Below are 15,583 nucleotides of genomic sequence, written 5' to 3' on the forward strand. Positions count from 1 at the left end.
TGCAGCTGCGTATTTTGCTGCCCCCCCGTTTGCAACACTGCATCTCTTAAGCGGTGTTAATGTGTTTGTATTTGATTTCCCCTCTTTTGTTTGATTGTAACTGAGGCAGGAAAAGCTAGCACGTAGCTGTTTTAGCTAAGAATTAGAAGCAACAGGCTGTTTGTGTCTTATTAACACGACGTGCTGGTTCTCGTCTTCTCCAGGGAAACTTGCCGACTTGACAGAGCAGATAGATGCTGCCCTTCATAAAGGTATTCTAATCAGATGTCTGGCTGAAGCATCGTGTATTCCACCCACTCGTTCCTTCACTTGGGTTCAGCCTAGATTACTAAACGTTCTGCAGCGAGTCATTGATTGAACTTTCTGTTGCACCTTTTCTTTTTTTGTTCCCACAGGAGAGCTTCATGCTGCCAGAGCCCTTCTCACCAAAATGAAATACTACACAAACATAGAAGAAAAAGTCAAGGAGAAACTTTCTGGATTCATGTCAAATATTTGACTCTTGAATATTTTTTAGCAATTATGTAAAGAATTACAGAAAATATTGTATGTCACTGATGCAATTATGTTATTTTATTCATCAGCTGGTAAAGTAAAACTCATATTGCATTCAGCCTAAAGGTCTTTGTTTCTCCTAAAGTCATGAATGTGTTTCTGTAATTAGAAGCATACCTTGTTCCCCTTAAATTTAGCTCATTTTACAAGCCTAATTATATCCGCTTGTTCCTAATGTGTCAAACGCGACAGAGATCTGTAACTGGCTCTGATTTAAATGCTGCTCTGAGTGTTTATGGGATTATCCTGCCTATCAGTTCAGCGTTCTGTCGTGTGGGACACACACAGTTGCAGGGCTCCAGTGCAGTACCCTGGGAGACCTTTAGGTGGAGACATGGCACCTCCACAATCCCCCTGCAGGAGTGTTGTGCCAACAGGATATGAGACCAGACCAGAGGGAGGTCCTTAATTGAGGTAGACAAGGTATTGCAATATTAATGGTGGCTTCACATGTAGCATTAATACTATGATAATCAGGAGAACCCCACTGAATGAAGATTACTCGATGAGCCAAGCATCTGTGATCTCTTTGGTTAAAAACTCCTGAATTGAAGCGCATTTAGCCTGCAGCACTCGGATAGATGCAACTAAATGTAAAGTCGTCCGACCGCTCACTTACCTCCTCTGATTCTCATCTTTTTTCACAAACCATGGAGAGAAAAGCTCGTAATAACGGATAACTGCAGCCCAAATCGTATCAGGGCTTTCCATCCAAGTGTGTACAAGAGAAGCCACTCTGAAATATGGGAAGAGATACTTAATCTGACAGCAGAGTTAAATATTAGATCACTTATGTGAAAAATGTCATTTGAGACACGTCACACCCTAAACAATATTCTATGGTTAGAGGTGTAGCGCTGATGGTGCCTAGCAGCTCACCGTAAACCCAACCGGACTGGTCGTTTATTAAGCCTACCATCACATGGTCACACGTCTCAGTGTGGTAGTCTTGTTTTTACTCTAGGGAACTTTAATAAACTTAGACAGAGGATTAAATGGAGCTTCTCCCACCACAAGGAGACCCAAAGACCTATTTATTATTCATGGCGTAATCGGAAGGCATCTACGGTGGCTTTAAATTAATGAGAAAACGTGACGGACCAGCAGCGGGGCCACGGCTGTCTCCCACAACTCTGAAATTGAGTTTGAAAGAGACGAAATGGGGAAAAACTCACTACAGCCGAGCTGTGAAATTGACTTGGATGGGAACGCTTGGCGAAAGAGGCGGGTACATGTGACCACCTTGCAGCTTCTGTAATGAGTTAGGTCAACACCAGGCAGACCAAACAAATCACAGTCGCTGCTGGAAGTGTTGACTGCTACGGCGCTCTGAGCTGATTAGTTTTCTCGCTACAGGCATTCTAGATTAGAAATTCTGATTTCTTACTTTTTAAGCAACTGATGATTTGGTGTTTTATCAGGGTGGGATAACGGGACGACAGCAGTCAGCTGCAGATGCTTCGTATGGAGCTGTAGTCTTCAGTGACTCTGATGGCAGATGTCCCAACGTGACCACAAGTCAATGTTTTGTCTCACCAGGTGACTCTTTATTATGGAAATGAACCAATAAGTCTAACTGTGAAATTTAGACTTTATTTTTCTTTGCACATGAAGTAAATGAAAAACAGGACTCGTGAGGGCAGAATGGGGATAAGGAAGGATTTCACGGCCACGTAACAAAATGCAGTTTGAGTTTGATCTGAAATGATTGTTTTTCACCATTCTTTATTATTTTGAAGTGTTTGTGGTTTGGTTCAGGCTAGGAAATGTTTGAAACTAAACTGGGTTAAACAGCCAGAGACGGTGTTACCTGATCTGTGCTCTCGTCGGAACGGATGTATCTGCTGCCACTCTTTCACACGAGCAGCGGTGCCGCCATCATGGCTGGGGCACGACTTGCCACCCTGGCATCGGCGCGGCTTGGCCTCACGGGCAGATAGAAATCCAACTCGACATCTTGACACGTCGTAGATGTCGAGGGGAAAAGCGTGGCATTTTTCACGGAGCCTGCTTAGAAATTTCACACATTTTGTGGCTTTAATACAAAACTGTTCTGCTCATTTTAGGAGGTCAGGCATTTTGGTATATTTCTTTTTACCTTTTAAATGACAGCTTTTATATAGGATTCTCTGTTATGCATCAAACTTTCAGCTGCTTTTCTCACTCAAGATTTGAGGTCAGATTAATTTCAGAGAGACTTTTGTTGTGGTTTAACTTTAACTGAAGTTGTTGTCATGTTTTTTACAGATATTATAAGTATTATACAGGACAGGAGATCCGTGATGTTTGATACATAAAATGACAGTTTTAGTTTAATGGGGGCGATGTTGCATATATTGGTTTAAATCGGTATTAAGAGTTATCACATCTTTTTATCAGACACACACACATCAAGTAGTGTCGGGGAAGCACGGTATGCAGCAATTAGCCACCGTTGTGGTTGATGGGTGCATTCCCACCAGGCTGCGAAGTGTCACATTTTGGACGTCTCACTCCTAAACTTACGCTTCAAATATATTCTTTATTTGCAGTTTTACACAAAAGCTTTGTAAAACAGCTACTTTTTTTTTCGTGTCCTGTCTGGCTGTGAAGCAAACAGAATGAAGGGGTGTTTATCAGTGTCAAGGTGCCTGCCCTTGCGAGGCGATGTCTTGCGAGGCCAGGCACCTTGCTTATGAGGACACGGTCCTTCCTTGGTCAAAGAAAACGGTTAAATGGAACAGACTTGCATCACGTGACCATCGCGGAAGCCGTGGTCACGTGACGTCACCTGTCACAGGAGACGTTATATTTTATATGTATTAGTTTCAGTATAAATATATAACAAGGCTTTTACTTTTTAAATGGTGTATATGTGTATTAAATTAAATATAAGTGAGTTACTACCCGCTAGCCACCGAAGCTGCAACTACTAAGCAACTAACCAACCATAGATAACTTCTTTGGATCTAAAAAAAAACAGTTTTAATTAGTTGACTTACTTTTAAACTTGAAATTTGCCCCAAAGTAGCTGCTGGCTTCTGATTCGCCGTCCTTTTGAAAATACCGCAGTGTATTGTGGGTAATTTTTGACCAAGGCTAGGCTACAAGACACCTCCCGTGTATCCTCGCTCAGCTAGCTAAATGGCTAACAAACGGAGAACACACGCCTCGGTAGAACATGAACATTGGAACACGTCTTGGTGGCTCCCGATGACGTATCTCCTAGGCAACCGGGGCGGGGCCAAGACATCAAGGCAAGGCTCCTTGACATTGAGAAACACCCAAGGTCTGAATGCTGGTGACAAGCCTTACAGATTCACTCACAGGTGGAGCACCAAAGCTTCTGTCACGCCTGATACTTCAAACTTTATTGTTATTGTTTTTTGAATGTTTTATAATTCCGACCAGACACGGAGACAGAGGTGAAAGAGTAAGGAAGAGGGTGGGGTGGGGGGTGGGGTGGGGGGGGCGGTTCTACAAAAATAAACAATTAGTGATGAACAAGAGTCTGCTTCTAGACCTGCAGAAAAGGGACACAACAACAATACAACTAGATCAAACTATCACTGCATCAACCTGATGAAGAAATATATAATCAACATAGATTAACTGAACAATCACACGATAATAAACCACAGTGCATTTAGTGCCAGCCACAGCCTTAAGACCTGTGTTGAACGTGCCCAAGCCCATACTTATGTGAGCACCTGTGTGTGTACACGCGCTTGTTTATGTAAGGTTTCTCTATAGGAGCGTCCAACAGAGAGTGTGAGGGACCACAGATCTGCCCCCCAAAGATGTGTAGGAGACGGGGGGAGCTCCAAGTCCCAGAGATCCAGGCGCTGCCCCAGAACACAGGAACCCCAAGGAGACTGCAACCAGAAAAACAACTTCTATCAAAAATAAAAGTCAGAAGACATTTGCCATTGCAGCTTTAAAAGAAATTACATCACTACCTGAGTGGCTGAGGTAACCAGAACTGACAAACCGCAGATCCATGCCGTCTTTCTACTTCCATGTTATCACGTGAACTGTCCAAATCACGCGTGGTCTTCTAATTCTACAGGGACCTCTCAGAGCGATGCAACGTGCTCCCGCTGGGAAGGGATGCGTGGATGAGCTTGTGGGTAAAACATTTCTATAACATTACGCGCCATGTTCCCATCCAATGGAAAGGCCGGGCTAAATTGTCAGTATATCGGTAAAAAAGTTGACACACCCCTAATGTTTATGTAAAAATAGTAAATCCATGATGTTTTAATGTCCTTTATAACACAATTACACGTGAAACAAGGCAATATTATTCCCCGAGTTCTCTAAAAACCATGAAATGAAACTAATCGAAAGCAAACGCGAGAGCCACAGCGTTATTAGGGGAGTGAACAGAATTATTCACATTAAAACATCATTACAAATGAAAAGCTTTCACATTACCCAGCCTTGAACTACTGTTGAGGCTTTCCTACAGGAAATGAGAGGTATAGCCAACGATGCTTGCATGTCCACAGACAGACGGAACAAACAACATCTCCGGTGGGAGAAATCACCATTGGACACAAGAGAAGCTAATAAGGGCAACGCTGTGTCATCACAAAAGTCCTCCTCAGTTACCGCAGCCTGAGGACGAAAGCTGCAGCATCCAGCTCAGGAAAACTGCAGCTGCGTTGTTCCAAAAATGCGTTGCTGTCATGCAAAATGTGGAAATTCTGTATTCAGACTTCAGATGTGTCGTTTTGGGTCCAGCACACATCAGTAACGTTTGATTCATGGTTCCATGTTCAGGTTTTGGATTTGGAAAACAAAAACTACGAATTTTTCAGACTTCCTTCTAAAGTTCATGTTACGGACTTGCTGCCTCTGCAGTTACCCGCTGCTTTGTTGTCTTTTTTTTGTTGAAGTTCTGGAAGTATATGAATTTAATCAGTTGGGAGCCCTTGTGGACTCAGATCGGAAGTTCCCTGTGAACACAAAAGCATCTCAACACAGTGGGATAGAAATTCAGCTACCACCCAGCTTACAAATGCAAATGCAGCTCATGCATCCACCAGCGCAGGGCCGTGTTTGATCAGGTTACCACAATCCACAACAACGGCTCCTGAAAGGCTGCTGTGGGGTTACATTCACCAGCAGTTCAAACGTAATTTTTATCTGAGTTAGAAGAAGCTGAAGGCCTTCGCTCTGATGGAACAGACTGAAGGCAAAATGAGGAAAAATATTCAAAACATTACATTTTTCTAACAGACATCTAAATATGTGACATTTGTCATTTGACAGGGAATGTGTCTGATCCATCTTCAGAAGGACATTCAGTCTCCTGTCAGATTGTGTTTCCCACAAAGCTCAACTACATGCCGTCACAGCAGCAAATCACAGCAATCCCTATATTCTGATTTTGTATTTTTGATATGCGTAACGTCCAGAAAGGTTCAGTTTTCACCTACATAATGACCTACACCGTGTCCGGTCACCTACAGACATAATTCCACCATCTGAGTGGAGTTTCTATCCTGTCTTCTAAAGCCCGGAAGATTCTGCAGTCCTTGTTGACGTTTCAGGGGAACGAGATGTCAGCCTGTGTCCCCAAACAACGCCTTCTTTTGGTAAGACTGCAGGATTGCTCACTCTCATGAAAGATAACTGTCATAATTAAATCATATAATGAAATAAAAAATATAAGTTTACTAATCATATAATGAAATGGACAATATGGTTAAATGAATGTTTTACTAATCTGTGCATAGATTAATAAGGATGATATGAAATGTATGACCCGTATATGTAATCAGTGTACGTGACTGGACAAGACTCACTCACCATATCTCCATGACGCAAGTTAAAGCAGTTGCATGCACGTAGAGATCTTCTTATCCACGAATCAGAGCATCTTTTGTATCTGGAAAGGACGCGCGTTCTGAGGTTTGTTTGTTAAACACCTCTTAACCTCTTTTGCCCTGATTGGCCGTGTGATCATAACATGGGAATATTAAAACAGAATCACTTGCTGAGTGATTCTGTTAGTTTTTGAGCAGAACTCCGGACTGGCCACCGGACAAACCTCTCTAACCTCCGCATCTCCTGACAAGCTGTTAAAGCCCGCTACACGCTGAAGCTGACACAGCAAACGGTTCCTGCAGAACAACGCTGATGCAGTTTAGACTCCTTCAGAGTCCTTCTAGATGCAAACTAGTTCCAACCTGCTGTGCCTGGTGACATCTCTGGACTGGAATAGTCGTTGCTGCGGTTAATCTACTGAACCTCGGTGCCCAGAAGTCATCCGACCTTCCTGACTCCGGATCCATGAAGAGGGTCTCCAAAAGGGTGAGGTAGAGACAGCATGACTGCGTCTGTTGTGGTTTTGATAAGAACCAACCTTGTTAGTTTAATGCAAACCAAATTCTTTGCAAATGTAGCATATTTAGCTTAAAAAGCACCCAAAATAAATATGCATGCTAACCCTCCATATGGTATTAGATTATGTTTATATGACCCAGCTGCGTCTTGTATATCTGACCAAACCTGGTCTGTAGACATCCTAATCCACGTAATCCAGTAGTTTTCATCTTTAAAAGACCTCAACATAAATGTAATTATAAGAATAATGTCTTCTCATCACCCCCTTTTAAATGTTATAACTTTCTAATAATCATATTTGGATAAAATGTTGGTGGGATATTAAAATGTAAGGGAAAACCTCCAACTGTAGAATGTGTTGTGATGTAATGGTATAAACAGCGAGGATAGCCTTTCAGCTACTGACGGTTAATGATCTTATTGAAAAAAGGGTAAAAATCTTTGAAGGATGACTCAGTGCTACAAAGATGTTTTTCTCCTCTCAGCCGAGCAGCAGCCGCACGATCCTGGCCCCTCTGCTCAGCGTCTGTATGAGTCAGCTGCTGAGAGTCACTCAGCATCCCACAGCCACCTCAAGCCTGTGGTGTGTGCTTGTGTCTCACCAGGTTGTAATGCCTTTATAATCTACCACCATTAGGCATTCTCCCCACCCCTAATCCGTGCTTTAATTTTGTTTGCCTCATCTCTTTACCAAGGGGGTGTGTTTGCCTCAGAGTAGAGGCTCGCCAAACTATAGCTTCCTTTAAAACGCCCCCCCCCCCAAAGGGCTTTCTGAATCACTGAATTTGTTTTTTTATTTTCTTTTTTGCTTCCTTTTGATCAGATTTTATGGTGACGTCTTTGGTCCGGGTCTTCCCAGACTTTGCAGTAAAGTTAAGTTTGATCCTGGCTTCGACAGTAAGAAATGTGCCCCTCATTTCCACTAACATCCCAACATGATGAACATTTGAGGCGGTTTTATACTGAAACTGCCATCTTCTCCCTTTGTTTCCTAAACATGTAGATAAGCATTCAGCCATGGCTTCATTAAAAACCTGGGTTGTGACATCTCAGAACCTTTTGGTTTGACATGTTTTTGTCACTGAATGTGAAAATCGAAGGTGACTTTGACTTTAAGTGCTTTTGTTCTCTGCCACACAGTCGTGGAGATGAATTCCCATGAGGAGCAGCTCATTGTGGGCTTTTGTTACAGGTCCTGGGGAGAGGTTTCTAGAGAGGATCTGTGGGCTTCTTCCTATAATAAAAGACCGAGACACGGCTTCATTTTCTAGTCATCTGCTATCAACACCAGCGTATCAGGAAATCCTTCATAAACTACGCAAACAGGTCATTTCCCCACCATAATGCAGCTGTCACATGACCCCTCTATCAACTCTTTCATGTTTTCTTCAGCGCAATATTGGGTTTGATCCGGTACCTTTCCAAGTGCCGCGTACCTTTAATAGGAACATTGGAGTATTTATGGGATTTGGCTTTGAATGCCCAAAAGTACAAAACCCAGAATACACAAAATAAAATAATCAACCAAATGTTTTCAACATGTCTCGAGCCTGTAGAGGTCTGGTCTCTGAGTTGGGCTGAAAAAGGTGAGGTCCACATTTAATTATACATTTGAGAAGTGGCAGGATGCAGGAGAATCTGTGTGTGTGTGTGTGGGGGGGGGGGGGGGGTGCCGCACCTGGCTATCTTGCTGGAACACCGGGAGATGTTGCTTGAAGAAGCTCCTTTGTGGATCTTGAGTTTGAAAAGCCTTTGAAGGTAAACAACCGAGGGGCTTTAAACAGCGCGTATGTGTGTGGAAACACGGATCAGCCATTCATTTTCGACTGAGTAGAGTGGAAACCACTCGCCTCTGGTGAGATCTCTCTCCTCACCTTATCTCCTGTGTTGAGCTGCAAATACTCCCCACCATCTGTCTCACAGCAATTGCATTGTTCCCGGTTCAGATCCAGTCTGTTTGTTTTCCCGTCTCTTCTGAATACCGCCGACAGAATTGTGTTTCGGTGTTTGATCAAGCTGCGGATTCCACTCAGACAGTCAGGTTGCTCACAAACTTCCTCTAAACTCTGAAAGCTAACGAGCTGGTGGTTTCTCGTGTGTTCCCCTTCTCAGCTATCACAGGCAGATGTGGAGCAACCTGCCACTCGAGTTGTGGGCTACTAAACTGGTCAAATCACCACAGTTAGCATTAGCCCGCTGAATAAAAGGCTCCTTCAGCAGGTGTATGACGACCGATGGAGCCGACACGTTTCTGTAATGACCAAACCCAGTTTAAATTGTTTTGGATGCATTTTTATTTTAATCTTTATTTGACCAGATGATGGACACTTAGCAACTTAGTGGGGTATTTGCTGGATTCCTGGAAGGACTGGAAGATCGTATGCCTCTCCCAGCTGTCCATTGAGGATATCGAAGACGTGTGGATATGCGGCCTGATGATCACTGGATTTCTCCTGATTGTAGTGGGAGGATATCTGGTTTTCTGGAAATTTGGGAAGACGGGAGCGATTGGAGGGCGACCCGCACCCACGGAGAGCACCGTCCGTGTGGAGACTTCTCAGACTGGGACGCTACTCGAGGTGAATCGTAAGCTGGACAATGTTCTAGCTGCGATACCGGTATTAGTGCACAAAATGGACTTCATCTCAGAGAGGGTCACCGGACGGTGTGGACAGGTTTAAAAACCCAAATTGGCTTCACTGAAGGACTTGAATGATCAGTTTAAAGACTGAAGGCAGAGAGGAAAATTATCTCAGCCTGACCCAAACAAATTCTTGTAATCTGAATCTGACGCCAGAACAGCCTTGAGAGGCTACAAACCCCCACGAAAGAATGCAGACAGATGCTGTGAAAACCCGACACCCCCCCCCCCCCCCCCCCCACCTTCGGATTGGTGGACTTCAGCCTGGCGAGGTCATCAACCTGCAGGAGTCAATGTGCTCTGCGCTTCTCCCAAGATCTCCCTTCCACCTGTGACTGTACAGTAGATGAGCGCCGTGTCTGATGGCTACTCTCGCTGGGGGAAACAGGATCCCAGCCCCCCGCCTTCCTATTGGGTCTCATGTTGTGCTGTCTGAAGTCTGTTGCATATCTGTTTGAGGTGTTTTTTTTGCAGAGCAAAGCTGCCCTCCTGGTGGGAGGGTAGCTGTGAAGTGCCTTTTTTTCCCTCCACCTTAACCAGTTCCTCATGTAACCCTCTTATCTCTATTATGGTAGCGCGACTCAGGGTTGCGAATGACCACAGTCACCAATTCTTGTCATGTGTCGTGCCCATGTATGTCTGATCTCTGAATTGTGTGTACTGAAACTCTAATATCCCTCTGGGATTAATAAAGTATCTTTGATTTGATTTGATTTAAGTGATGAATAACTCCTGTAGACACCAAAGAAGGCTGGGGAGATGTTTCAGCTGTTAGATTAAGGCAGGGGTATTCAATCTTTGGTCCTGGAGGCTGGTATACATCATGTTTTAGTGGTTTCTCTGCTCCAGCACACTTGATTCAGTGGTTAAATCCCCTGTGCAGCAGCTCATCAGGCTCTGCAGAAGCCTTTTAAACACCTGCTGGACACCGACCCTCCAGGCCCAGAACTGAAAACCTCTGGAATAAGATGTTAAAAAGACGAACACACAGCGAGGAGACAGGTTTTGCTTTTGGCTCACAAATAGACACTAGGGGGCGTTAAAAGCAAGCCAAGTTTCCCTTTACCACTGGTTTAAAAAAATGGTTGTTATTAAATTGATATCCTGCTTTTGCACTGAAGACCTTTTATCTTCAGTTCAGCACCATGGACAGCAACAGAGATAAAGCAACGGGAATCTTCATCTACTGACAGTGACTGAAAAATGTACAGTTGTGCTTTATAGATGGATATAAACTCATTGAGACTTGGGGCGACGGTGGCACAGGAGTTAAGAGCTTGTCCCGTAATCGGAAGGTTGCAGGTTCGAGCCCCGCTCAGTCTGTCGCTGTCGTTGTGTCCTTGGGCAAGACACTTAACCCCTGCTGGTGGTGGCCGGAGGGACCGGTGGCGCCAGTGCTCGGCAGCCTCGCCTCTGTCAGTGCGCCCCAGGGCAGCTGTGGCTACACTGTAGCTCATCCCCACCAGTGTGTGAATGTGTGTGTGAATGGGTGAATGACTGTGTTGTAAAGCGCCTTGGGGGGTTCCAGGACTCTAGAAGGCGCTATATCAAATACAGGCCATTTACCATTTACCATTTAAAGAGAACAATGGAGTAAATGGAAAAATGTGCAGCTGTTCCCGGGACAGATTTTAAACTGTTTAGCTGTGATTGTTTCCTGATCCTTCCAGTGTTCTGCTGACACACCATCACCGGGTTTGCTGTTCTGTAAAACACCAGTTCAGTGTCAAAATGCTCAGAAAACACATGGCTCGTGTAAAATGTGTCTACCGTACCCCCTCCCCCAAACTGCAGGGGGGAAAGAATCAATCAAATCCTCACTCCCACTTTCCCCTTCGGATTTCTTTGACTCAGCCGTGTCGACAATGAAAACCTTTAGAAGTTATAAAAGCCAGCAATCATAGCTTAATTGTTAGTTAAAAAAATCTGTATTTTAGCCTTTTGAAGCTAAGTAGGTGAATTTAAATCTCAGACAGCACACAACACGTATGTACTTTTAAAACCTTGGGATTGTAGTAGGCCCCACTTATGATTAGTGCAAATGATTACCAAATAATGTTGTGAAACTTCTGTTTGAGTGTTACTTGACCCACAATACTACACGCTAAATGGGCTAAATAGTAAACATTTCAAAGGGAACAGATGATTATTTAAATTATAATAGTTATATGATCTATACAAATGTTCTTTGCCCTAAATCAGTGGTTCCCAAACTTATTTAGCCGCGCACCCCCTTCAGCTAAACAGACAGGGTTAAAAAAATTCCCCATCACTTTCATTTTTTAAATAGTAATTAATAAGCATTCGATACCATTACAATTTCCTTTGATTTCATTGTAAATAAATATTTAGAGTGCCCAGGTAGCACATAAACAATGCAATTTAACGGTTTTCTTAAAGCAGGAACGTTTAACCTGTGCGGCCAGAGCGCTCTCCTTCCTTCTGCTCTGCGTAAACCTGAACTGATCACCTACTTGTGCGTAATCAAATGTCTATAGGGGACAAGATGGAAAAGCCATGATGTTCACTTTTACCTCAGACTGACTTATTGCTGTTTTATGCTGTGGCTGAATCTGTGATCCGCTGCCACGCTGACTGGAACAACAAATGCTGCAGTAACAGGACTTGTGGTCAGGTTCATGAGGAGTCACTGGCTGGAGCGGACCCGACTCATCCCAGAAGCTAATATCTTAATTTGACCTTGAATGAAAAATAACCTCTTAAAAGTTTTTATCACGGTGGAGGCAGCGTTCTTTTCTGCCTTCAGTCTGACGGCGCACCGGAGTTAAAGCAGCGTGTGCGCTTATTGAATCTGTGTTTGTGACATCACAAATGAGGAATTTTTGAAACCGCTTTTTTAGCACATAATTAACACATACAGTACATATTTTTAGGCACACAAGAATGGAAAAGGAGAGTTTTGTATCCCCTTTGAGTAAATAAGACCAACCTTTCTCCCTGGGCCAGACTGCCAGACCTTTTTATAGTAAGTCCATTTATGTGTACATCAAGTGCATCAGGAGAGCTGTCTTTTGTTTGAAGTTAACACTAGTTTGTGTTCCCGTGCACATGCATCAGTTATATGAAGGACGTGGCATTGTGAAAGGTGGGATCAGTTGCCCGTGTCTCTCCATCAGGACTGTGCTGCCAGAGCTGGGGCTGACACGTGCAAGGAGCACATCAGCTGAGATGATGGTGTTAAAAACAGCGTTTATTTGAGCAATTATATCATTTAATGGCCATCGGTTTGTTATCATAGTTATCAAATCCAATTCTGAAGAATATCTGTGTACACCATGTTGTCTCTGATGCTCATCAGGGTGCCCTCCTTGTTGAACGCCAACACCTTGACTCCTTCCTGCCCTCCAGCCCTCGACTCAGCGGCGTACAGCTGCCCATGGGAGAACACAGGCCGTGTCCAGAAGAGCTTGTCGAAAGTTTGGTCCTGCGACTCGTTGATGGTCGTGGCAAAGGCAGGCTTGATGGGGAACTGGTGCCTGGTGAAGGTGAAGGGAAGCTGCTTGTCTGAGGGCATGATGGGGATCCTGGGCATGAGGACCTGTCTGCCAGTGTGGGCGCCTGTGATGACCTCAGCCTGGATGACAAGGCGCTGGAATGCTTTGATGATGATGATATGGCATCATGTTTAATCCCGTTTACTCTGTATTCTTTATTTTTACTTTATGTTTAGTTGTGAATTAATGGCCGGGGGACAATAAAGGGATTTTCTATTTTACACGTTATTTTTTGTACTTTTGTAATATATAAGGACACGTAACGCACCAGTAATGAAGCACAGTAGAAAGATAATTTCAAACATGAATTTAAACCAAATTTGTCTTTTTATTATTATTATTATTATTATTATTATTGTAAAATCAAGTTGAGCCTCTTCTACGTATGTAGCTGCATTTTCAGAGTTCCTGTATATCTGGACTTTAAGAAGATTTCTTTGCCAAGAAACACAACGTGCTTCATAATTAGAATAAAGTACCGGGTAACGTAATGGTTTCCATTTGAGAAAAAATGGCTCAGTGCTATTTCCCTATAATAATATATATATCCCTATAATAGAAAAGTGAAGAGCAAGCACATGCTAGAGTCGAGCTAGCGTTTTGGAGACCAGCGTTCATAAAAGTCTTCCTGGTTGGTGAGAAGGTTAATGTGCAATCTCCAAGTAAGAAGACCTCACATCGCAGCTTTAACCCAGGTGGACCAGGCAGGATTTCCTGCTGAGGGAAGACGAGATGATTGCGTTGTGGTTCAGGTACGAACCAATGCTGCACTTTGAAAACACAATTCTATCACTGACTTTTATTACAACGCAGGAATGCAGCTGAACCTCAGCACCTAGGGCTTTAAAGAGCCTTGGCTTAATATCGTCGGCAAGTCTCACCGTTCTCGCCGAGCTTTTTCATCTGCAGCAGAGGAGAACTCGTAAGCACCAGCGAACGGGAATTTGTAAGGCCATTCCTTTTAAATCAACAAAACACACACACACACACACACACACACACACCCTGTGCTCATGCTGCTATCTCCCATAATGATCACTCTTTACTCCATGCGTCATACCAAGTTCACCAACAATTAAACTTTTTTTCCTATCCCAACTGTTTCCATGACAACGCAAATCCCCGCTGCACATTTCTAACGTGATAAACACGAGAGCCAGTTAATGATGTGGTTGATCTAGGTTTACTTCACGGGCACTGATGTCCAGACTGACGGAGGTGTCTGGGATAACCGGTGAAAACCTGATGATGATTTTTGTTTTCTGCTGGTCAGTTTGGATGGTTCTGATCGCTGCGACACAACTGGATCTGTTGAATTTGGATAACACACACAGGCACCTTTTGGGGGGGGAGGGGGGTCACCTCGGCTTCCACTCAGATACTCATATCAACGTAAAGCTCTAAAGCAAAGGTGCAGGACTATCTTTCCAGGTTATGAGAGAGTAATTGTGTTATTGTGTGCAGGCAGCAGAAAGGGAAATCTCGGGTCTTTTCCTCCGTTTTCCTCCCTTATTGCATCTGACAGGACAGTGACCACATAACTCAATCCTGTCACCGGTCCACATTGAGACCTTTGAGAAAGTGCTTTTCCGTCGAACCCCGAGGCTCAACCTCGCTTCGGCTCAAATCAACCAAGAATATGTTGTCCGACTAGCAACCGCAGCCTCAACCTGGTGCAGCTTGTGGCAGCGTGTAGCACGATGATGATGCGTCACACTCTGTCTGCGTCTGCCAATCATGAGTGGAGTAAAATTAATCACTCTTGGGACCGTCAGTCGGCGTCAGCCAGGAGACATTTATCTTTGAACCCATGTCAGTAATTTGGCAATGAGGGCTCCTTTGATGAATTCACCGCCTGAATCTCAGCCAGGAGAGCAGGAGTTCACAGACAGTGACGGATTGATGTTGTTTGTGTCTTGTAATTCTGCCGTCCTCCAACTTTACGGTGATTAACACAATGTGCAAAAAGACAATATATCCGGCGTGCTCCTAAACTACTCCCATCGCGATTTACTGTATCTGAATTATGGTTTGCATACAGACCATGTCACCCCAGGAAGTCACAGCTGATTTCAGGCCAGCTACAGAGCAGTGCAGCAGATTGCTTCAATGGCAGCTCTCCTGGATTTGTCTTCTGGACAAAGCTGACACTTAGTTTAGAGGCTCTCATGAGATGCTGTTACAGGACCAGAGCGTTTGCTAAACGGGATTTGCCGCGGCTCCCTGGGGAGGATAAAGGTCGTTTATCAGACCGTGGTGGTAATATGGCGCAATCGTGGCAATTTTATAAAAGATTAGGTGATGGCGGCATAAAGGGGGTATCGGGGCGGTCTCTGCGCTGCCGCAGACTCCCGTTTATCTTGGACATAACTTGCTTTTTATTGCGATTGAAGCCGTGATCGTTAAGTTTTTTTTAACAAACAGCTCCTAAAGGTGTCTGTCCCCATCAGTCCCTGTGCGGTCTCTGGTGATCTGAGCTTCAGATCTCTTTTATAAGACACACCATGCCGGCAAATCGGCGTAATATTACCGCAATGGT

The 15,583-nt window shown here is 44.0% G+C and overlaps 1 protein-coding gene across 2 annotated transcripts in view; it reads left to right on the plus strand.

Annotated features, from left to right (window-relative positions):
* Positions 1-10,237, plus strand: part of hscb (HscB mitochondrial iron-sulfur cluster cochaperone) — a 20,395-nt gene extending 10,158 nt beyond the window's left edge. Inside the window, exons 5-7 of one of the 2 annotated variants that reach the window (XR_011521698.1) lie at positions 4,288-4,506; positions 4,604-8,214; positions 9,206-10,237. Coding sequence is in view for 1 of the 2 variants with exons in the window: in XM_015960568.3 (XP_015816054.1) it covers positions 204-251; positions 396-499 (152 nt within the window). In the remaining variant the exon portion in view is untranslated. Of the gene's footprint in view, positions 1-203; positions 252-395; positions 614-4,287; positions 4,507-4,603; positions 8,215-9,205 lie in introns of those variants that run through there. The other variant, XM_015960568.3, reaches the window with a different exon arrangement.
* The last annotated feature ends 5,346 nt before the right edge of the window (positions 10,238-15,583 follow it).

This window comes from Nothobranchius furzeri, chromosome 10 (genome assembly GCF_043380555.1).
Source record: "Nothobranchius furzeri strain GRZ-AD chromosome 10, NfurGRZ-RIMD1, whole genome shotgun sequence".
NCBI lineage: Eukaryota > Metazoa > Chordata > Actinopteri > Cyprinodontiformes > Nothobranchiidae > Nothobranchius > Nothobranchius furzeri.